This window comes from Lissotriton helveticus, chromosome 11 (genome assembly GCF_964261635.1).
Source record: "Lissotriton helveticus chromosome 11, aLisHel1.1, whole genome shotgun sequence".
In the NCBI taxonomy this organism is placed as follows: Eukaryota; Metazoa; Chordata; class Amphibia; order Caudata; family Salamandridae; genus Lissotriton; species Lissotriton helveticus.
Window position 1 is genome coordinate 155,063,559 of NC_136072.1, and position 24,167 is coordinate 155,087,725.

At 43.7% G+C, this 24,167-nt stretch overlaps 1 protein-coding gene across 1 annotated transcript in view; it reads left to right on the forward strand.

Moving 5' to 3' along the window:
* Positions 1–24,167, forward strand: part of LOC144790753 (uncharacterized) — a 752,701-nt gene that overhangs the window by 464,009 nt on the left and 264,525 nt on the right. Inside the window, exons 8-9 of the mRNA XM_078665457.1 lie at positions 16,627–16,752; positions 23,623–23,745. Of these exons, the coding sequence (XP_078521583.1) occupies positions 16,627–16,752; positions 23,623–23,745 (249 nt within the window). The remainder of the gene's footprint in view (positions 1–16,626; positions 16,753–23,622; positions 23,746–24,167) is intronic.

A 24,167-nucleotide genomic window follows, 5' to 3' on the forward strand; every position in this document is an offset into this window, starting at 1 on the left:
AGTTATTGTCTATCATCTTGATTTTTACCTGTAGGGCTTTCTCTTTCTACTTGCAACGTTGTATATCTTTGCTTTTACCAGCTACCTCCCTTCCCATATCTTCTGTGGCGGTTTCTAAGTTCCTAATCCTGTCCGTCAGGCCAGTGAGTTTTTTTGTGCAGATTCTCACAGACATCACAAATTTTGGTTTGATTTGCTTCTGACATTGCACATCTATTTTTTATCTCCTTGGAGAGGGTTTGCAGTAGCCCCCAATGTTCTCCTGCCTCTAATTATGTGTAGGTACCTCCTCATCTGGTGGAGACTATGCCATCACAGGCTCGCTTCCAGTGAGGGCCATAGATCCAAGAGGTGGACTGATCTCTTCTAAAACTTGATACCTGTTAGCCAGGGATATCTCGGGTGGAATCAGGGTCTCCCCTGCCAATTGTCGACTCATAGTGTTAGTGTTAGATTGGGGCCCCCATGTCTCTGGCGGATGTACTAACACTCTCACTGATCTTAAAGTAGGACTTAAAGGAGGGTGTTATTTTGACGCTTGACCCACCCCCCTTACTGATGCTGGAGTAGCAGCACCTCTTTTTTTCCTATGAGAGTGTTTGGGGGTGTGGCCTTGGCAAGGTGATCCTAACGAGGAATTAGGAACCCGAAATATAGGGGAGATAACTGGGGGGATACCTTCCCACTCTGTTCTTCATGCATCACTTGGTTTTCAGCAATCTCAATACATTGATTCCTTAATGGATACCTGTTAGACTTTTGTGACGTTGCCACTGTTGGAACCCTCTGCTTATCCTCAGTCTTCCTCCTTTGAGTCACTTTGGTAATTTTATTTATTTATTTATTTATTTACTACATTTGTATGGCGCAACAGCTACCCTGAGGGTTTCCCGGCGCCTTGGATTTATGTTAGCTAATCAGAAGAACCGTGGGCACTATTGGTTAAACAACCATGCTTTGGCTCCCTTTCAGAATTGGAGATAGCTCGTTTCAAGACGAAGATTGAGTGGAAGTGAATTCCACAGGACCAGCGCCATGTAGGTGAAAGAGCGTCCACCCAGACGTGCCCGTTTGTATCTAGGGACAACAAATTTGGCTTGAGACAGGGATCGAAGGTTCCGGGAAGGGATGTATTTCTGAACCATCTTACATAGATATGTAGGAGCTTCCTCTCGTCAATCCGAAACATGTAACAGAGTGCTTTAAATTTCACTCTGTTCGCTATTTTCAGCCAGTGCAGTTTTTTCAGATGTTCCGTCATGCTTGTGCGCCCAGGGAGACGGAGGAGCAGCCTGGCTGCAGCATTTTGTATGACCTGAAGTCGATTTGTGATGTCTTTGTTTGCTCCTAAGTAAAGGATGTTTCCGTAGTCCAATCTAGAACCTATCAGGGCCTGTACTACAGTTCTCTGTGCCCCTTCCGGGAGTTGCCACAGAATTTTCCTCAACCATTTAAGGATTACAAAACATGTTGAGGCAGCTTTGGCAGTTTGTGGTTGCATTGACAACTTGTCATCAACTATTACCCCTAGGTTGCGAGCAGATGGTACTGCAACCGGGGTCAGGCCCATTTCTACTGGCCAATGGGAGGGGCCCCACAGATCCTTATTATTACCTAGGAGGAGCTGTTCTGTTTTTTCCCCATTCAATTTTAATTTCTTAGAGTCCAGCCAGTCTGCCATTCTCAAGAGGCCAGAGCGAAGAGGAGAGGTAATAGAATTATCGGTGGCTGTTAGGGAGAACACAAGTTGTGTATCATCCGCATAGGAATAAATAGTGAGGCCCATTTCCTCTGCAATTGAGGCTAGAGGGGTGACGTAAATATTGAACAGCAGCGGACTCAATATGGAACCCTGTGGTACCCCGTGGAGGTTATCCAGGATATCGGAGGAGTTATTTTTGGAAAACATCTGGAATGTCCGATGTAAAAGGAATTGTTCCAGCCATCTCAGCGCTTTCCCTCTTATTCCTATATCCTCTAGCGCCTGCACCAGGGTATTGTGGGAGATCGTATCGAAGGCGGCACTCAAGTCTAAAAGAATGAGTGCCGCCGTGCCGCCGTTGTCCAATTCCTTGCGGATAGCTTCCGTGACCCCAAGAAGAGTGGACTCCGTGGAGTGACCTTTTCTGAACCCTGACTGGGAGGGATGCAGAAGGTTATTATCATTTACAAAGTCTGCTAGCTGTTGATTCACATGTTTTTCTAAGATTTTTGAGCAGATTGGTAGTAGCGATATTGGACGGTAATTGGATAGAACCTCTGGATCGCCATTAGCCTTTTTTAGCAGGGGGACTACCATAGCACGTTTCCATTCCGCGGGGACCACAGCTTCTTCTAAGGAGGCATTTAACATAGATCTGATCACACCCAATATGAAAGGATCCAACTGTTTTAAGATAAATGCTGGAATTAGGTACTGTGTTGAGCCCGATCTGATGCTGTCTAAAATTTTTACAAAAGTTGAGTTATCTAGAGGTGACCACCTGAGCAGTGTTGTCTCATGTCGATTCTCCCTGATCTCTCTTTCACTCGGGGTAGAAGTCGTAGTAGACGTAACAACTTCATTCTTAGTGTTGCTAAAACTGGAGTAGATTTTGGTTATTTTGTCATTAAACAAATTGGCTATGCGGTTAATTGCAAGTGAGATAAGGACGGGGATGCTGGTTGAAGATCTACTCCTGCAAGGTCTTTTAGAACTTTGAAAAGAGTGCCAGAATTGTTTTGTGCTCCTAGAATTGTGTTTTTAGCGTAGTTACCCTTAGCTATTTTACAGGACAGGTGGTAGTCATTAAGCGCTTTTTTATATAATTCTTTCATGGCTGGAGAATAGTCTCTTCTCCATGGTCTCTCTAATTTTTTACATTTACTTGTTTCTTCCCTTAATTCCTCTGAGAACCACGGAACTGGAGGGTGACATGATTTTTGTTTGTTCAAGGTGAGTGGGACTATGGTGTTTGCAGTGTTGGCTAGCCAGCTATTGATCTCTTGGTGGTCCCTAATAGTGAGCCCCTTGAAGACAATGTCAGGGCTAGTGCGAATGATCTGTGTGTTAAGGTCGTTTAAATCCACTTTTCGCCAATTCCTGGACCAGACATCCGGTCTAATCTGGTTTGTTGTAGTGGGGACCCATATTGTGAAATGGTTTAAATAATGATCAGACCAAGGGATGGGTAGTGCGGGACAAAGAAATCAAAAGGGGGGAGTGAAGAGGTGGTGCCGATGGGCACCAAGGTGGGCACGTCCTCCTCTTAACAGGGATTAAGGTCAATCAAAAAGGGCCACCTCACATCGGGTGGGTGTATATCCGGATGTCAATGGAATACACCTTCTTTGTTAAAATACCCCTCACACACCAAAAGGGCCCTTGGTGTCATGCTTCATCATCGGGGTCTTCCCGTCCCGCTGCGGGGCGGGGCAGTGCTGCAACAAGCGGATACGCCGGAGCACCTTTAGATGGAAGTGCTATGTGTTTTGGAGTGAGTGTCAGTGGGGTCAGGAGTGAAATATAAGTGAAATGTTAAAAAATACCTGGCCTAGTGAAAAAAAGAATTTTATTAAGCACTGGCTGGTATTATTAAAAGAAAAGTGAAGCGGAGAGATGGAGCTAGTTAATGGGCTCCCTCTCCTATGTGGGTCAACATGTTTCGAGGCACAGTGCCTCTTCGTCAGGACCTTAGGGGAGATCCCCCTGTCACTCACTAGTGTTTTCTCCACAAAGGTAGAAAGGTGTATATACAAAAAAGTGAAAAAAAGGGGACTATGTGTGTAAATACTATTAATAATTACAGCACTTTTATGCTACCACACTGATAATGTAGTATGCCTGCAAGATAAGAAAACCTGATTAATAATAGCGCCGATCCCAGTATGCGCTTAACTCTAAGTTACCTGTAAGGGAAAAGAGACATACACACACAGATATACCGGTATGCATAGAGGGATCTAGCATGAATAGTGAAATGATATGAAGAATATCTTCAAACATACATAGTCACACAATCAGAGTAGGTGAGGGGGGTGGGGGGAAGTGAATAGCCACGGAAAAAAGGAATTCAGATACATACTTTTCAATGGAGGAATTAATGCCTCATGAGCCAGCTTTAGACAGAAGGGTATGATGGGGTCCCAACTGCAAGGGGAAAAAGATAGGGTGTACATTTTAAGTTCTGTCCCATTAGTAGTGACCCTAGGTACAGGTATTGCTAGGATACACAAGTTGGTCCTGTTTGATCCGGCTACGCCGTACTTACTGAGCCCCTCGCACGCTTGTGCTTCCTCCTTTGTCTGCTGCTTCCGTGGTTCTGAGGGAGGACGGGAGCGGCGAGTATTTATATACTCCATAGATTGAATAATTGATCAATTAACTCTGGAGTAGCCCGCCGAATTTACAAGGGCCGAAAAAGATGGTAAGGCGGGCGGCCATGTTGGAAGGTCCGCCACCCGCTCGTTAGTATGCACAGCCGATCTTGGTTGTGGTCGATGCGGAGATCGGTGCATAGTTATAGACTGGAGACCCTTGTAGTTGCAAGCCTTGGGTACTGAGGGAAGGTTTGGACTTGCTTAGCGTTCGGTGGAGAAGTCCAACGCGTGTGCCGAGTGCTCCGCGCATGCGCCGATCTCCTCGCGCCGTGCGCATGCGCGTCGGAATGACACTATCACCCTGTGTGTGCGCATGCGCACAGGTGTCTCCACGCGACTCAGTGCCTGGGAATAGACAAACTCGGGGGCATACAGTAGCCTAAATATAGTGGCTCAATATAGGACGCAATACAGGTTTTATGGCTGCATCCATGGTCTGGAGGTTATTGTAATAAAAACTAAAAAATTCAGTGTCAGTTTTTTCAAGGCTGGGGAGAGGCTGATAGTCAAATCATGTAGCTACTGGCTATGAGTTGTCATTATACAGGAAGTGCAGTACTGTATAGGACATACATAAAAAAATTAAAAAAGGTAAGTATGAACCAGTTGAGGAAGAGACAGCAGTGGAGCCATACAACTGTTATCAGGCGATTGTTCATGAGGGCTATGGTATGAGTTGTCATTATATAGGAAGTACAGTGCTGTATAGGACTTACATTTTAAAAGGAAGTATGAACCAGTTGAGGAAGAGACAGCAGTGGAGCCACACAACTGTTATCAGGGACTTATTCATGAGTGCTATGGTAGTCAGTTACTCTGTCCAACACAGCTGGCCCTAGGTATTCAAATGCGCCCATGGAATGTCGTCATTCAAGCCTGTGCGATGGGTCCCCAAGCGGTACACCCAGCGTTGCTCTTTCGATAGAAGGTCTCTATCGTTGGGAAAGGCTTCTATGACGGTCCATTTCAGGTCATGGACACTGTGTCCAACAGTAGCAAAGTGGGTTGACATTTTCGTGGTAGTCTTATTACAGCGGACGTTGCTACGGTGTTCACCCATTCGGATCTTCACGGGTCTGCTGGTCATTCCCACATACTCCAAATGGCAAGGACATGTGATTAGGTACACCACATTGCGGCTGTTACAATTAGTAAAAGCTCGCTGTTCCCATGATGTCTTGTTAGAAAATGTGATGTTTCTGCTCTTCTGAGTGTATTGGCAAGATACACAAGTGCCACAGGGGTGGTGTCCACTGACACCTGCTATCCTAGAGGGTTCAATTGTACCGGTAGCTTTCGGTCTGGTATGAACAAGAAGATCCTTCAGGTTCATTCCTCTCCTATGTGAAAACATAGGTTTGGGAAAATTCAATTTACCGCAGGATAACACTCTCCAATGTTTGTTCACGATCTTCGTGATCTGGTTGGAGTTTGTGTTGTAGGTCGTTACGCAGATGGGGCGAGGGTCGGGTTCCTTCCCATCGGAATCCTCCAAAAGTGCTTCCCTGTTGTTGTTACGTGCACGTTTGAGGCCTTTCCGAACAATGTTCTTGGGGTACTGCCTGTTCAAGAGTTTGCTCTCCAAATCTGCCGCCTGTGTCTTGAAATCTTCAATGTTGCTACAGTTCCGACGTAGGCGAAGGAACTGTCCATATGGGAGATTCTCCCGCAAGTGGCGTGGATGGAAGCTGCTGTACAGGAGCAGACTGTTCTTTGCTGTAGGTTTAAAGTGTGTACTCGTGGCAAGTGTACCTTGTTTCGGGTAGATGTTTAGATCTAGAAACACCAGATTTTCATCGGAAGCCGTGTGTGTAAATTTCAAGAACTGATCCTGTTGGTTCAGCCAGTTCATGAACCGGATAACAGAGTCTTGGTTGCCCCTCCAGATGACAAAGATGTCATCTATGTACCGCTTCCACGTCAGTACATGATGTCTGTAGGGATTGCTCTGTTCCAGAATTTTTGTAGACTCCAGGTGGTGTACGTATAAACCCGCCAGACTGGGGGCACAGGTGCTCCCCATGCTGGTTCCATGTCTTTGGAGGTAGTAAGTGTCCTCGTATTGGAAGAAATTCTTCGTGAGGGACAGAGAGATACACTCCAGGACCACTTGCCTAGGGGTGTGGTAATCCCATGTTTCAGAGAAAAGTACTTCCTCTATTATCTCTAACGTTTCTTTATGTGGGAGGCTAGTGTATAGGCTCTCCACGTCGAGTCCCAATAGGAGATCAAGTTCTGGGTCAAAAGGAACGTCTTTTATCAATTGGAGGACTGCCTTAGTGTCTCTGAGATAGGTGTCAGTTTTCTGGACAATTGGCCGAAGGAATGCGTCAGCAAACTTTGATAATGGTTCCAAAAGTGAGTTAATACCGGACACTATAGGACGCCCAGGTGGATATGGGGCGTCCTTGTGAATCTTAGGGATAGTGTAAAAGTATGGTACTTTCGGTTTATCTTGGACTAGGAACTCACTCTCACTCTCGAGTACACACTTTAAACCTACAGCAAAGAACAGTCTGCTCCTGTACAGCAGCTTCCATCCACGCCACTTGCGGGAGAATCTCCCATATGGACAGTTCCTTCGCCTACGTCGGAACTGTAGCAACATTGAAGATTTCAAGACACAGGCGGCAGATTTGGAGAGCAAACTCTTGAACAGGCAGTACCCCAAGAACATTGTTCGGAAAGGCCTCAAACGTGCACGTAACAACAACAGGGAAGCACTTTTGGAGGATTCCGATGGGAAGGAACCCGACCCTCGCCCCATCTGCGTAACGACCTACAACACAAACTCCAACCAGATCACGAAGATCGTGAACAAACATTGGAGAGTGTTATCCTGCGGTAAATTGAATTTTCCCAAACCTATGTTTTCACATAGGAGAGGAATGAACCTGAAGGATCTTCTTGTTCATACCAGACCGAAAGCTACCGGTACAATTAAACCCTCTAGGATAGCAGGTGTCAGTGGACACCACCCCTGTGGCACTTGTGTATCTTGCCAATACACTCAGAAGAGCAGAAACATCACATTTTCTAACAAGACATCATGGGAACAGCGAGCTTTTACTAATTGTAACAGCCGCAATGTGGTGTACCTAATCACATGTCCTTGCCATTTGGAGTATGTGGGAATGACCAGCAGACCCGTGAAGATCCGAATGGGTGAACACCGTAGCAACGTCCGCTGTAATAAGACTACCACGAAAATGTCAACCCACTTTGCTACTGTTGGACACAGTGTCCATGACCTGAAATGGACCGTCATAGAAGCCTTTCCCAACGATAGAGACCTTCTATCGAAAGAGCAACGCTGGGTGTACCGCTTGGGGACCCATCGCACAGGCTTGAATGACGACATTCCATGGGCGCATTTGAATACCTAGGGCCAGCTGTGTTGGACAGAGTAACTGACTACCATAGCACTCATGAATAAGTCCCTGATAACAGTTGTGTGGCTCCACTGCTGTCTCTTCCTCAACTGGTTCATACTTCCTTTTAAAATGTAAGTCCTATACAGCACTGTACTTCCTATATAATGACAACTCATACCATAGCCCTCATGAACAATCGCCTGATAACAGTTGTATGGCTCCACTGCTGTCTCTTCCTCAACTGGTTCATACTTACCTTTTTTAATTTTTTTATGTATGTCCTATACAGTACTGCACTTCCTGTATAATGACAACTCATAGCCAGTAGCTACATGATTTGACTATCAGCCTCTCCCCAGCCTTGAAAAAACTGACACTGAATTTTTTAGTTTTTATTACAATAACCTCCAGACCATGGATGCAGCCATAAAACCTGTATTGCGTCCTATATTGAGCCACTATATTTAGGCTACTGTATGCCCCCGAGTTTGTCTATTCCCAGGCACTGAGTCGCGTGGAGACACCTGTGCGCATGCGCACACACAGGGTGATAGTGTCATTCCGACGCGCATGCGCACGGCGCGAGGAGATCGGCGCATGCGCGGAGCACTCGGCACACGCGTTGGACTTCTCCACCGAACGCTAAGCAAGTCCAAACCTTCCCTCAGTACCCAAGGCTTGCAACTACAAGGGTCTCCAGTCTATAACTATGCACCGATCTCCGCATCGACCACAACCAAGATCGGCTGTGCATACTAACGAGCGGGTGGCGGACCTTCCAACATGGCCGCCCGCCTTACCATCTTTTTCGGCCCTTGTAATTTCGGCGGGCTACTCCAGAGCTAATTGATCAATTATTCAATCTATGGAGTATATAAATACTCGCCGCTCCCGTCCTCCCTCAGAACCACGGAAGCAGCAGACAAAGGAGGAAGCACAAGCGTGCGAGGGGCTCAGTAAGTACGGCGTAGCCGGATCAAACAGGACCAACTTGTGTATCCTAGCAATACCTGTACCTAGGGTCACTACTAATGGGACAGAACTTAAAATGTACACCCTATCTTTTTCCCCTTGCAGTTGGGACCCCATCATACCCTTCTGTCTAAAGCTGGCTCATGAGGCATTAATTCCTCCATTGAAAAGTATGTATCTGAATTCCTTTTTTCCGTGGCTATTCACTTCCCCCCACCCCCCTCACCTACTCTGATTGTGTGACTATGTATGTTTGAAGATATTCTTCATATCATTTCACTATTCATGCTAGATCCCTCTATGCATACCGGTATATCTGTGTGTGTATGTCTCTTTTCCCTTACAGGTAACTTAGAGTTAAGCGCATACTGGGATCGGCGCTATTATTAATCAGGTTTTCTTATCTTGCAGGCATACTACATTATCAGTGTGGTAGCATAAAAGTGCTGTAATTATTAATAGTATTTACACACATAGTCCCCTTTTTTTCACTTTTTTGTATATACACCTTTCTACCTTTGTGGAGAAAACACTAGTGAGTGACAGGGGGATCTCCCCTAAGGTCCTGACGAAGAGGCACTGTGCCTCGAAACATGTTGACCCACATAGGAGAGGGAGCCCATTAACTAGCTCCATCTCTCCGCTTCACTTTTCTTTTAATAATACCAGCCAGTGCTTAATAAAATTCTTTTTTTCACTAGGCCAGGTATTTTTTAACATTTCACTTATATTTCACTCCTGACCCCACTGACACTCACTCCAAAACACATAGCACTTCCATCTAAAGGTGCTCCGGCGTATCCGCTTGTTGCAGCACTGCCCCGCCCCGCAGCGGGACGGGAAGACCCCGATGATGAAGCATGACACCAAGGGCCCTTTTGGTGTGTGAGGGGTATTTTAACAAAGAAGGTGTATTCCATTGACATCCGGATATACACCCACCCGATGTGAGATGGGTAGTGCGGGCTCACATTTTATACGGTCAAAATTAGCAAATACTGGGTCTAAAAGGTGACCGGCGGTATGCGTGAGGCCACTATTCCACAAATGGACATTCAATGCTTCCAAATCCGAGAGAAAATTGAGGATCATGGGACAGCTACGATCCTCCAGATGAAAATTAAGATCTCCAAGAATTGAAAACATAGATGCTTCCATTAACAGTGGGGCAAGTACCTCAGAGAGGGCTGCCACCCAATACCCAGCCACCCCTGGTGGGCGATAGATCAAAATACCAGTGAAAGTGATTTTTGGAGTTAAAGTGAGTTTAAAAAGACCAGCTTCGCAGTTGGTCAAATCAACATCCTCCCATTTGCATTGAAATGTTTTCTTAACCGCTTCCGTGCGGCGCCGATTCCCCCCCTGTGCTGGACATTCCAGAACAGGGTGCGGTCGTGACGGAACCATTCCGTCATCAGCACAGCTCAACCGTGACTGATGACGGAATGGTTCCGTCAAAAGCATCGAAGGGGTAAAAATAACACCGATGCCGCCCCGCCTTGGTTTTTAGTAACAATGGCGTAATTTGGGGGAAGGGCAGTGGCAATATCTGGCCCAGAGCTGGCGTTTAGCCAGGTCTCTGTTAGAAATAAAGCATCCGGCTGCTGATCAGTTAGAAGATTAAAAATGTCCTCTTTATGTCTGGGCAATGATCTACAGTTTGTACTGAGGAAATTAAACTGTCTGTCGTGGATTATATTCGTGGCAGAGGTCTTAGTCATGCAACTGCCATTCTCCCCTGTTATATCTAGGTGAGGGTGGGAGACGGAGAACTTACAGTTAGAGCAACAGACTGGAGGTACCTCTAAGCGTAGAGTCTCACAGTTGACGTTATGTTTTGTCCTGAGTTTAAGTAACTCTCCGCGGGAGTATCTCGGCGCTAGATGATTTCGAGCAGGGGGGGTGGCCCCTGGTCCCGTCTGCGCACGTCAGCTGCGCGACGGACACATCCCCGTCTAAATAGGGTTCCAGCAGGGTTGGTCCCGCACCCCGACCTCTAACCCGTGTCTGTCCCGCCTTCACTCCCTCCACATATAGCGGGAAAGCCCGTGGTGGAACGGGGAGCCGGCGGACAGAACAGCGGGTGTCAGAGAGGTGGAGGTAATCTTTCAGAATTATTATTTGTTTAAAAATAGAGTAAAATGAGTAAAAGCACGATCGTTATTAAAAAGTAGCTTGTCCACAGTACTTCATCAAGGTTCAGTGCAAAACAGTGGGAGTGTGCAAATTAGCAGAATATATTAAATCATACCAGTCTCTTCACCACCCCGGTTAAAACACAAATACAGTGAGTGCCTGCCGAGCCAGTAGCTAAATAGGGCTCCAGCAGGGTTGGTCCCACCCCCGACCTCTAACCCGTGTCTGTCCCGCCTTCACTCCCTCCACATCTAGCGGGAAAGCCCGTGGTGGAACGGGAAGCCGGCGGACAGAACAGCGGGTGTCAGAGAGGTGGAGGTAATCTTTCAGAATTATTATTTGTTTAAAAATAGAGTAAAATGAGTAAAAGCACGATCGCTATTAAAAAGTAGCTTGTCCACAGTACTTCATCAAGGTTCAGTGCAAAACAGCGGGAGTGTGCAAATTAGCAGAATATATTAAATCATACCAGCCTCTTCACCACCCCGGTTAAAACACAAATCCAGCGAGTGCCTGCCGAGCCAATAGCTAAATAGGGCTCCAGCAGGGTTGGTCCCGCCCCCGACCTCTAACCCGTGTCTGTCCCGCCTTCACTCCCTCCACATCTAGCAGGAAAGCCCGTGGTGGAACGGGGAGCCGGCGGACAGAACGGCGGGTGTCAGAGAGGTGGAGGAATCTTTCAGAATTCTTATTTGTTTAAAAATAGAGTAAAATGAGTAATAGCACGATCGTTATTAAAAAGTAGCTTGTCCACAGTACTTCATCAAGGTTCAGTACAAAACAGCGGGAGTGTGCAAATTAGCAGAATATATTAAATCATACCAGCCTCTTCACCACCCCGGTTAAAACACAAATAAGGATGACTTCCCTGGTGCCTTAAGTTCTTTTTCTATCACGGGCACTCTTTTAGGGCTCATATGATGTGCAAGGTGCAGCACAAGTGGGTCCAGTGCTGACTGTGGAACGATTCTTTGCGGCTGCACGCCTGTGCTGATTCTGCTGCTTTGTCTCTGGAGGCAAACACGTGCAGCAGCTTTCCAGTCCCGACAAAGTAATCAGGTGGCCAGGACCCACAGAACCCGTGCATGACTGGCCGCGCATTTAGAGGTGTCTCCGGCGACATTGGGTACAATAAAATACCCCAAAAAGGAGAAGGTGAAGGTAAGGACGTCTATGCCGCGTTGAAGTGTCGATTAGCGCTGTCGGCTTTGTCCGTTTCACGCGTGCATGTAGCTAGGTTGACGAGCGCTCACAGCCACCTCCTTAGCCGGCAGCCATGTTTTCCCCTGATAACACTCTATTGATTGATACTGTGAAAGACATGTCAGAGGCTGCCAGAGCAGAAATTTCAATACTGGCAATAGATTGACACACTATGAGCTACAGTTAAATACAGGCAAAAGGGACGTTCTTGTGGCTGGTGGTAAAACTGACTTCTTGTCCTCCTTTTGGTGGCCTGATAATATGGTACAAAAAATAGGCATTCATTTTAACAAAATTTAACCTCATAACTTTAGGTCAATCAGACAGTAGCTACTTGTTTGTCTACATTGAAATCCGGAGGAAAGTTTTCCTTATCCTCCCGAAGAATTGCTATAACCCATAAACCCTAATCTAGAGTACGATTACATCATGAGTCCTCCAAAGGAACTCTCTCTCTCTGTTGGCTTTCTACAATATTTCTACGAAAATCGCAGGTAGTCCAGAATGTTCCGGCTAGACTAATTTGGAGTTTAGGTAGGCAGATTATTTTGCACCAACTCCCTTGTCCCTAATGATCTCCCATTTATAAAAAAAACGTTTGGTTTAAATGGCTATGACTTGCCCTTTATGTTTTGCAGCAAGAAGGTTTAGTTTTTTGCAATAGTCGGTGACATAGCTCTAGCTTTTCTCATAGCCCAAGTCTGGAATGAACTTTGTCTTCTGATTAGGTGATGTATATTGAGGAAAAAGTATGAATGGCATTGGCAGATTTATTCAATCAAAATCCTCAAAATTAACTACTTATGTGCACTTTTTCAGACATTGTGATCAACAACAGCCAATGTACATGGGACTCTTGAAGATGCTGAGGCGGATATAATAGCCCTCTGTGTTAAATATTTGTAGGAGGTTCATGAGGAGTAAAAAGGCAGGTGTCTTTCTCACATTTAAAGTGAAGCTTAGTGTCACAGTCCTGCAGTGTAGTACTTTCCTTGCAATAGCTTAGAATCCAGATGATTGTTGAGCTAGTATATAGTTGTTGTTGGGCAAAAAGTTCATTGTATGTTCACTTTTCAAGAGCCATGGCTAGGACAGATCTTGAAGAGGTTGTTGTGAGCTTCAAAGTCTACAGATGGCTTTTAGACTTCTTCTGTTGTGGCAATCTGACCAACTTTACGGCAGCTGCTTGACTCTCCTTGTAAGAATATGTATTTATCATATCTAACTACAATGGAACAATGCTGCAGAATTATTCTTATGTACATGGATGCTGGTAGCAGGTTGGTCTCAAGTAGGCATTGCCATTTTGCTGGAGCTGGAATGAGAGATGTAGTTAATTCATCAAAAAAAACACAGTCATTCGAGAAAGGATTGTCTAATGTATTTGGAACATGTGTTTTCATTTGTAATGAAATGTTTAAAGTTTTTAATAGAAGAAATTGTCATGCTCTTATTGTGTTTCTGAGAAGTGAACAATTTTGAAGGTAGTGTGGTTTACGTATAAACTATAAAATTACATAGGTTTTTTTGTTAACTGCTAGGGTAATGCATTACATATTAGAGGTGCATTCCTTAAGATACTACGATATGCGCTTTATATTTCCTCATAAGTCCATTCCTTTGTTATGTTAGTTATGTTATGCTAGTCAGATTTGTAGAACACACTGTCACCAGGGAGGTTATCCTGGTGGTAAGCAAGTGTGAATCTAGCCAAACGTATGGCTTAGTGGGACTACTCAAACAGCAAGGTCTTCAGTTTCTTGAGGGATTTAAGAAGTGATGAGGAGGCTCTTATAAGAAGAAGCAGGTCATTCCCGGCTTTAGGACTGATGTAGGAGAAGGGTCAACTACCAGATCTGTTTTTACATATGTGAGGGATTTGTGCAAGTAGGAGTCTGGATGAGCAGAGCTGTCTAGAAGGTTTAAGAAAGCAGATGCTATTGTTGACATATGCTGGGCCAGTGTTATGTTGTGCCTTGAAAGTGTGGGTGTCTCAACTTTCTATGTATGTTTTCTCTTGGAGATTCATGAATTGAGTGAGGAATAGACTTGGGCATGAAGATACAGGCTTCATAGTCCCAAAAAGGTTGCTTACTTTGGTTTGGTTTCCACTATTTCGCAGTTTTAAAAACTTGTGTAGCATCAAATTTGTTACTATGAATGAAAGATTATGATCATGTTTAGTGAAAATTGTTATCAAACTGAACCATATTATCTGGGGTTAGAGTGTCTACCTCATCAGCCCAAAGTCATTCAATTTTTCATGACCCTGCTGTGAACTTCATCTGGAAACAACACTGCATTCATATCTGAGAGTCTAAACCTCACATTTCCTTACACCTTGCTCCCTTATTGTCCTAGTCTTTGGCCAACATTTGTTTATTGTTCTTCCTGCTATTTACAGCAAGGTTGTCATTTTCGTTCTCTTCTGCACAGTTGTGAGATGCTTGTCAGTGAGAAGGCATGAGTCTTAATGTGAGAGTAGTTGAAAGTTCTTAGCATTAATTAGTGAGCAAAGCCAAGGCTCTTTCCTAATCTGCAACCTTGTAAATGTTATACCAATACACTTTCATTTCTGCATTCCTGAGTTGCACACCTGGAAATCCACCTTCTTTTCAACTGTCACCTATACAGCCAATGAGAACCAAGTCAGGAATCGATGTTCTTTCTGAGAAATGTGTATATTTCTATAGTAACACATAGTAAGGATAAAAACATATTGATTTTTTTTTAAAGAAACTGCCTGAGATATCAACACAGGTGTTCTGAGCTCCTACTCCCCATACCTCTGCCCATCACTCACACTTGTCCGCCACACAGCCACCAGTCTCTTCTAGGCAGGGTTAGAAAACACATTGACTCATCAGGTGTCCTACAATAGATACTCTGTCAGCGGGATCATCCACTTGGGGTGCATCCATTGTTCTGTACGTCTGCTGGACCAGAACTGTCTACCTCAACATTGTCATACACTTACTCCTTTATTACAGTGCCTATTTCATATCATCTCTTAAGGGTTCTATCCTCAAACACAAGGCCACTCTTCTTTCTGTACTGTTTATGAAACTTTCATTGACAACCCCCAACTGATTACACTCAATGAAGCATAACACATACAATAGAGGGTTACACTCATCTCTGCATCCCCCTGCAATGTTGCAGCATCCTTTTCAAGAACAATGGGTTGCACCTAGGAGGGGTGAACCTGTGGCACTGATTTATCAGACCTTCTTCAAAGCATAACTAGTCCTTCAAACAACTGCTCATGAAATGTGTTAATAGCCCAACCACTTATTTCATGTGTACCCTCACATATAACTGTTAAAGATGTGAGATAGTTATTTCCTATAACTCTGTTGGACCTAATAATGCAGTTATTGGATAGTTTATACATTTCGAAAACGTATACCGGAGCACATACAGTTTTGCAAGTTGCAATGCTAAGCATGCTATAGAGGAAAACATTACACTTTCAAGAAAACAACATAAATTAAGAAATTAAAGAAATGGAAATGTCAATTGAAGCATCCATTTTTAAAATATAAAACATTCTGTCCCAAATCACACCAGCAAAACCTATTATTTCCCCCTTCACCCACATAACACCACCCTATTTCTGTACACCATGAACCAGAAAGACGAAAGTGGCAAACCCAACAAGTCAAGAGACCACAAGAAGATAGGAAGGAAAAGGATAGTACTATTTTATCTGTCATAGATATTTACTAATTTTGTATAACATCAACAGGCAATGTAATAGGATCGCTCGTCTTAAATGTCATGCAGTTGTGGCCCATTCCGGTGCCCTGGTTATAAAATCCTCATAGATATATAAGGAGCAACATTGGTGCTCACATTATGTATACGTGTATGTGGATTGTCCTATTTATAATAACCTTCCCAACACCTGTGTTGATGACCCCTTAAAATGCATATAAAAAGAGTATGTGGGGTGCATAGACAAACTGATTTGAACAACTGGTTTACATGCACAAACCTGCTGTAGGCTACCTTTTTCTATGTTTTTAGGTCTCACCTATAGCTGACTATTGGCAAAAACATATTGTATTCAGTATGAACTTAAAGTGGGCAGTGGGTCTACCTATTGCTCATAACTTAATGGCTATCTTGCCTGTCTCTGTTTATATGTGTGTCCTGCCTAAACACATCTCTCTTTCCACTCAGCTCCTCAATCTCTCTGCAAGGGAAAACACATACAGATTTGAACCTGGTATTCCTAGATCCATGTCTGATTCACCAATACAGGGGACAAAACTTCTAATCCCTGGATTTATGTGCTGTGATGGCAGCCAGAATCAGAGATTATGGCCTTCTGGGACCACGACACCTAAATTCAGGGAAATTGTAAATAGGTCCTATGACTTCCTGATTCCCCTTTTCTGGCAAAATCGACTTTCACTGTTTACGATACATGCGGTTTCACATTTAAACGTCACCAACCCAATCCATTTGAGAACAGAGCAAACTATAATGTGTACCTCAAACAAAACAAATAACAAAAGTAAATAACAATATCCTTTAAAAACCAATCACATGTATTTCACCATTTTCCATTTTCTAGCTGTCAACTCCTGTGCTATTAATAATGGTGGCTGTGAGCAGGAGTGTGTGCAGATCAACGAAGACCACTACAGATGTCAATGCCGACCACAGTACCAGCTAAAGAGAGATGGAAAACACTGTGAAAGTAAGTAGCATGACTCTTGCTGTCCTTACAGATAATTAGCTTTGCTACGTATAGATCACTGATTATCACTGTTGTGAATAACAGATTATAAATCAGGTTATTTAGTGCTACAGTAGAAAACCATACCTGTTTCCCTCTGTCACTGTATCATAAAGTGATTCCAGGCTGCTTTGATAAGACTTTCTGAAATCCTGTATGTTCAATGCTGGTTCTGTGCTGCAAAGTTGAAAAGAGTTTTTGTTCAGAAAGAGTAGCAAAGTCATCAAGGGTGGTGGGGGCGAGCAGCTGGAGGACTGGTATTTATTTTTTTGTTTACTTATGGGACAGGGAAGGCCTGGTTCCGTATGGCATACCCACCATTCCTTTGTCTCTGTGTAGTAGAATAAAGGAGGGCAGATGATTTTGAGGGTCATACATAACATACAATTATAGATGGGTAAAAAGTGAACACTTCAGGCTACTAAGTGACTTCATGACAATTCAAGCTCCAATGTTTATTCGAAAAATACCCGTTATTCACTATTACCCATATATAAATCTATATGTTATTGAATCTATGTTTGCCATTTGCACCAGCATTCCATGTACACTACAAACAACGGTGTTACTTTGTGGTACATTATGTTGATTTTCATTAGTTTGAGGTAAGTACATCAGGAGTACCTTTACGTCAAGTGTTTTTATATAGGGAATGCCTTTAATTCACATCATTATAGGTAAGTGTTTTTTTTTAAATTTGTTTTAATGTGTTTGTGTATGTATATAGTTATGATCGTGTTTCCATAGGAAAAGCATGTTTTGTTTTCCGAATAACGTTGGCACCATTTGAGAAACCTTCACAAAACATTAAAAAAGGGCTCCTCCAGCTCACCTCCTCCCTAGAATGTTTCAGGATGATTCGTCAAGTGAGGGGCCAAGAAAAAGGGGGAGGGTCCCAAAACATGTTTTCTCCATTCACTTTTCCATAGGAGAATTGAACAGCAATACTGCAAAAACTGCTGAATGGAATTTAGCTGAAAGCAAGATCTTGATCCAGAAAGCATAATTTTTGTTGTTTGGGATAATCCGTTCAGTAGTATTTGAGCAATTAAGGCTAAAACATCTATATATCACACCGTGGAGGCTCTCCAGACCCAACAGATCTCATGCTGAGATCTGATTGGCTGGCAACACATTAACAAGAATGCATCAGAAAACATCTTAGGACTCAGGAATTAGTCCAGAGTCCCAAAAAAAGGTTGAAGAAAGACATAAGGGATACCCTGACCCCTAGGCCTGAAGAGTGGGTTCACTGAGGGGGACACTGCTTGGGTCAAAAAACGATATTTTTAAATGTCGCCAATAATTCCCTGATGATCTGCAAATCTGCAGTGAATTTTTTTAAAACAAGTTAGGGCTCCTGTGCTACAGCAACCCCTTAGGAGTGTTCCAGGTCCCAGGGAGGGTCTGTGCCGCAAAACATGGGGCCGGGGTTTTGGGCCTTCCTTGTGGAGTCTCTGGGTGTCCCAGGGGACTCCATCTCCCAGACTGACATGAAAAGAAAGGGTAGGGGTGCATGGTCTCCCTTCTTCATGCCTTAATAGGCCCTGTGGACTCCATGTTAAATTAATGGGGATGATTGTGCGCATCCCCCCCCCCCCCCCTGAGCATGAAACGGCACCAGATACTCCATCGCCTAGGGCTGAATACCATTGTAGAGAGGAGGGGGTAATTGGCCCCATCACCAAACCTCAATAGGCCTCAGGGGTCTAATTTATTATGGCTGAGATCATTAAACGAGGGGGAGTGCAGCCCCCTCTCAAGGTCATAATAGGTATTGAGGACTCCATCTCCGGGGATGATCTCAAACTAAAGGGGGGTGCACCCATAAAGACATCAGGGCCACTATCCCTCCAGGCCAGCTCAATTACTGTGTCCTAGCAGGCCCACCCCAGGAGCTAGTAGTTTCCTTGTATTCAATAGAGCAGGCAGGGGGAAATATGTCTGCACCCACCTGACGGGAGCATTTTTAAAGCTCTTGCCTGGTGGGAGCACACATGTCTTCCCTCGCAGGAACTCGGGCTGGGAAGGCTTGCCTGTTCCCACGCTGTGGGAGCTTTAGAAATGCCCTAGCTGGGTAGGAGCAGACTTTTGCATTTCTGCACACACTCTTGTGGGCATAGAAACTCACATTGCTCCCACCGAGTGGGAGCAAACAAAAAAACCTTCTCCTTCTGGTCAGAAGCAATGCCAGCTTCTACAGCACCCAGGATGTGGGGAGCTGGAGCTAGCAGGGCCACAGGGTCCCTGGGATCCCCTAGAAACCCCACTGGCACTGTTTGGGGATGTCCTGGGTGGGCACTGGGGCACCCAGTAAGGCCCCGGGTAATGGGGTATCTGGGGCCAGTATTGGATGAAAAAAAAAAGTTTGAAGTAAGTTTATAGTCAAATGGTAACTTCAGTGACAACATAACGTTTTAAACCAGAATAGCATGGAAGAAACTAAGGCGTAGGAGAGAGAAAGGGGTGTTCGTGTTACCTGATTTACAATCCTGTGCCTGGGCATTTCAACTCACTTATTCTCGTATGTTACTGAAAACGCCAATTGATAAAGGGAGTGGAGCTAAGTTTCTGGCCATGTTGAAAGGGGCGGGGCTGCCGGCCAAAGGGTTCATGTTTAAATTTGGTGATCAAAAATTCTTTAAAAAAATTAAACTTAAGGTCCTGCAGGGTTTTGCCAGGATATGGGTATCATTAAGGAAGGCAACAGGTCTCAGTTACTTCTCCAAACTGGCACCACTCTGGGATTCTCCAGGCTCCCCAGAATGCCTTTGTGACAGGCTGGCTATCCCACTTAGAGACACTGGATTTAAAGTATGGGGAGACTTAGTCAGCAATGAAACAATTATTTAATGGGAAGATTTAAAAAGGAGAGTGAGTAGTGGCCTCTCAAGATTCAAATATATCCAGATACATAGTTGGATACAATCCCAGTTCAATAAAGAAAAAAGTATTGGTGAGGGAACCACTTTGGAGCAACAGCTTGTGGAAAGGCCAGCAGGTAAAAAGGAGGTCTCCTATTGGTATTGGGCCATAGAACAGGAGGTCAACGGGGAATTCAAGTTGGCTGATGAGCTGTGGGGTGGATCGCTGCCTAACGAACAGTGTGATCATCTATGGCAGGAATCTTTCAAAATCCTCTTTAACATAGTGAAACCAGCATGGCTGAGGAGGAATCACTTATTCACGTCTCATCGTGCATACCCACCCCCTCTTAGGTTATCAAGAATTATCATCGGTTCACAAAAAAAAAATGTGAATTGGTTGAAGCCTTGGACCTTCATATGTTTAGAGATTGCCCTTCCATCCAGGCATTCTGGGAAGATGTACAAAAAACACTGGAGAGTATACTGGGAGTGACAATTGCAATTGACTTAAAACTAATAATTTTTGGCTTACATACCCAGATACTAGGACCAGCCAGACTCCTTTTATTCTATTCAATTCTACTGGCAAGAAGACAAATCTGTAAACATTGGGTAGATCCTACCCCTCCCAAACACTCGGACTGGTTGACTTCTTTGCATGAAACATCTAAAATGGATATGGCCAGAGTTTGTAGCAGGAAAAAGATCGTATACTGGGACTTGTTGTTGCAGTGGAGATGATGGATATGTCCATGGTTTATGGAGCATCGAGAGGGTCCACAGGGTCTTTTGATCAATTTGGAGTGATATCTAACCTCTCCAAATCGATGGGAAGTGGCTTTTCGGTCTGAAAACACACCCCTCCGGGATTCGGGCTAATGGTATTGAGAGAATCCGAGGGAAGAACCCATGTCATCCTAGCCTATTGGAAAGGGGTATGTACAGACGGTCAGCATACTATTGGTATGGGGAACAGCGTTTACAACGCAACTTTTACCACGCACTACCTTTACCACGCAACTTTTACAACACAAGTCGTTACAACGACTTGCGCTGGGTGGCGCTGTAGGATAGGGAATAGTTTAATTTACTATCCAAAACCTTCCCTACTATCCACGAGGACTGGAGTTGGAATAGTAAATTAAACTATTCACTATCCAGCGGCCCCCAATGCAAGTCGTTGTAACGACTTGCGTTGTAAAAGTTGCGTGGTAAAGGCATGCGTTGTAAAAGCATGCGTAGTAACGACATACATCCATTGGTATTGGCGAACGAGGACAAAAAAAACCAACAAGAAAAACATGACGTTTTAAACATACAATGCTACTGAAATTTAGCATTTATAGTTATTTCAAATAACTATAACTTATAATGCAAATCCCAGGATGCTTGTCTCCAGTTAAGGGAAGAACTGGCTTGGCAGGTATAAAAAATTGAATAAAAAGTATCTACAACATCTTCTAGTGAAAGAATCATTATTACTGTCATCGCTGTCATGGCTGTCTTTTATCCTCTATAGGATTAGAACCCTATGATTGTTTGCTGTTACAAACTTGAATCTCTCATTTCTTGTGTTCAGGTTCTGCTCATTCTCTGCTCATTTTCTGCCTTTTTCTGCTGCCTTCTGACCTTTCTTTTGCCTCTTTCTGCTTGTTTCTGGCCATTATTTTGCCTCTTTTTCCTCGTTGCTGATCTCCACTTTTGCATCAGTTAACAAGAGATTTTACTTCATAAACAATTATAAATTTATAAATACTTGGGATGCTCTACTGTAGCATTATAAATACATTTCCATACACATATTTTAACTTTCCACAGAGAAAATAATCTCAGCAAAACTGGGTGTATTTGTTATTTATATATTGTAAACCTTTTGCATAAGACTTTATGGGTACAAATGTTTCTTCAAGCACATTGGTGACAGATGTCTCATCTTCATACATAACACATATTTCTAGTCACCAATGTACAAACCCATTTCTCTAACTAATGAAAAAAGTGGCCTATACATAGTGCCTAAATTTCATTCAATCACAATTCTTGAACAGAAAATGGGTTGATGTGTCGAAGTTTCAGTGTTTATTGTAATGAATCTAGAAGACCATCTTCAGTAAAAAACAATATTTTATAGATTACTGACCCTTTCAAAAGTAGATCCGTACAATACAAATTGTGGACCTTGCCACAAATAGATATGTAGATACCTTTATAACACACCGTATGTTTTGGCGCATGGTCCTTCACATGGCACGACCTCATCATAAATACATTTCAATGCTTGTTCTGTTATGTTTCATATAGGTAGCCCAGTATAGTCTCAGGTAGCAACCAAACCTTTCACCTATATTTCTCCTGCCATTACACTACATAACGGTTCTTGGGGCTGACCTTTTACCTAGTTACAGTACTGCTTACAGGACTTGGGGTTTTCCCTGAAATCTAGCCTCATTCATTATGCATGATGATTCTTGAAAACTCAGCAGGACTTCCGTCTCCTGCATAATAATTATATATAAGGGTCATTCCTTCCGCCATCCTAAATCCGACATGACACAGCAAGGTAAATCCCCTGAGGGTACCACTTTGGGTATATAAACACCATATCTTTGCTGAGTCAGGGAGAGGAGAAAAAGGACTTCCATGCTGGCACACTTACGCGAGATGCTGATATTCCTGCATGCAGACACTCCAGCTTGCAATGGTCTGACATCCCTCGCGGGATGTCCATCTCGAGACCAAGACGGGGCCCCACAGTCTCTCACTTCAGGTAATGGGGTTGACTTTATCCTAGAGGGATTCTTGGCTTTACACCTACATACATGCTAGGTACACTTATGTACATCTAGTTAGGTTCGCATCGTAGGAGTACGCATTCTACTGTCATGTATTTTGAAACCTGCCTGTATTCATTGTTTTAGAACTATGGTAGAGATCTACCATCCGTTTACTTTGTTGGTGCTTATAACCAATGATATCTGTTTCTGTCTTATGGTTGTTTCAGCACACCTATTTTGACACTAGAATGACGCTGGTCCAATAAATACTTATTGAAAACATCCCCACTGTTTATATTGTGTATCTCTCTGAGACAAAGTGAGCACGAGTGACTGACTAAAAATGTACTGTACTGTTGCCACCATCCCTGATGGGACAGAGTTGTCATGTTCGATAGTTGCCAAGGACTATTCTCTCCTTGGTAAGAGGAGTTTACAGTGGCACTGTGAGCTAGCTGGTATGCAGGCGAACATACCCAGTGGTGGTGTCTGCCATCAGTCTGGACACCAATCCTTCAGTTTATGTTGTCTAAACACGCAGAGCCTGTATAAGTTTATAAGAACAACATGACAGTTCTACTGCCGTAATAATCGGCAACCCTGCACGGCATCCTATGCCAGCGAGGAAGCTCATCGTCTTGGCAGGAAGTGATATTGATTTATATCTGGTGGATCTTAAACAAAAAATATGGTCCTTCACATGGTAATGAATACACTTTTATGCTCATTCTACTGCCGTAGCAATCAGCAAACCTACAAGCCGTCTAGTGCCCGTGCAGGGGTTCCCTCATGAATGCCAGTGACACTGAAAGCAATGGAAGGAGTGAAGGGTAAGGCTCGCTGTGTGCCCTCCTCTACAGCATCTTACTCTCTTACGCCACTGAGTGATCCTTATATCATGTGGAGAGGCAGGGGAGAGGGAGAGTCAGGGGGTGTGTATTAGGACATTAGAAGGTTGGGAGCTTCTGGCCTATACCAGTGTTTATAGCCTGCTGCTGCTCTATTGTCTTTAATGGAGCGCTTACATTTTATGTCTATGATCCTTTTATTTTGGCAGTTTTACAAGTGATCGCATTTGCCTAAAGGGAAATTATCTGCACTCTGCATGCCTGGTATTTAATAAAATGTATTTTTAAAACCATCCTGTCTTCAAAAAGCTGACCTATGTCCTTATCATTCTCTTTTTCAAGTGAGAGATCCCTGCACAGATCGCAATGGAGGATGTGCACACATCTGCCACAATAGGGACGGACATGCAATGTGCGAATGCAATCCAGGACATCACCTTTCTGCAGATAAAAGATTATGTGATGGTATAAGTACTGATCTTGAAGTGTACACTCTGTGAACTGCTTCCACATATACAAAATAGGGACCCGATTCACAGAACTAACTTAAGACAAAATCCTAAACTTACTACTTTTGGTATTCACAGAAGTTAGGGTTTTGTCTTAAGTTTGTTTTAAGACAGACTTAAGACAGACTTAAGACAGACTTAAGTTAGGATTTTTTCTTAAGTCAGTCTTAAGTCTGTCTTAAAACAAACTTAAGACAAAATCCTAACTTCTGTGAATACCAAAAGCAGTAAGTTTAGGATTTTGTCTTAAGTTAGTTCTGTGAATCAGGCCCTAGATGTTCATTAGGGATAAATGATGGTTCTGTTCTTTAGTATGACATTTGGCAGATGGGAAAGAACTAATGGTTTGGCCCATTTTTGAGAACCAATAGCTTTAGT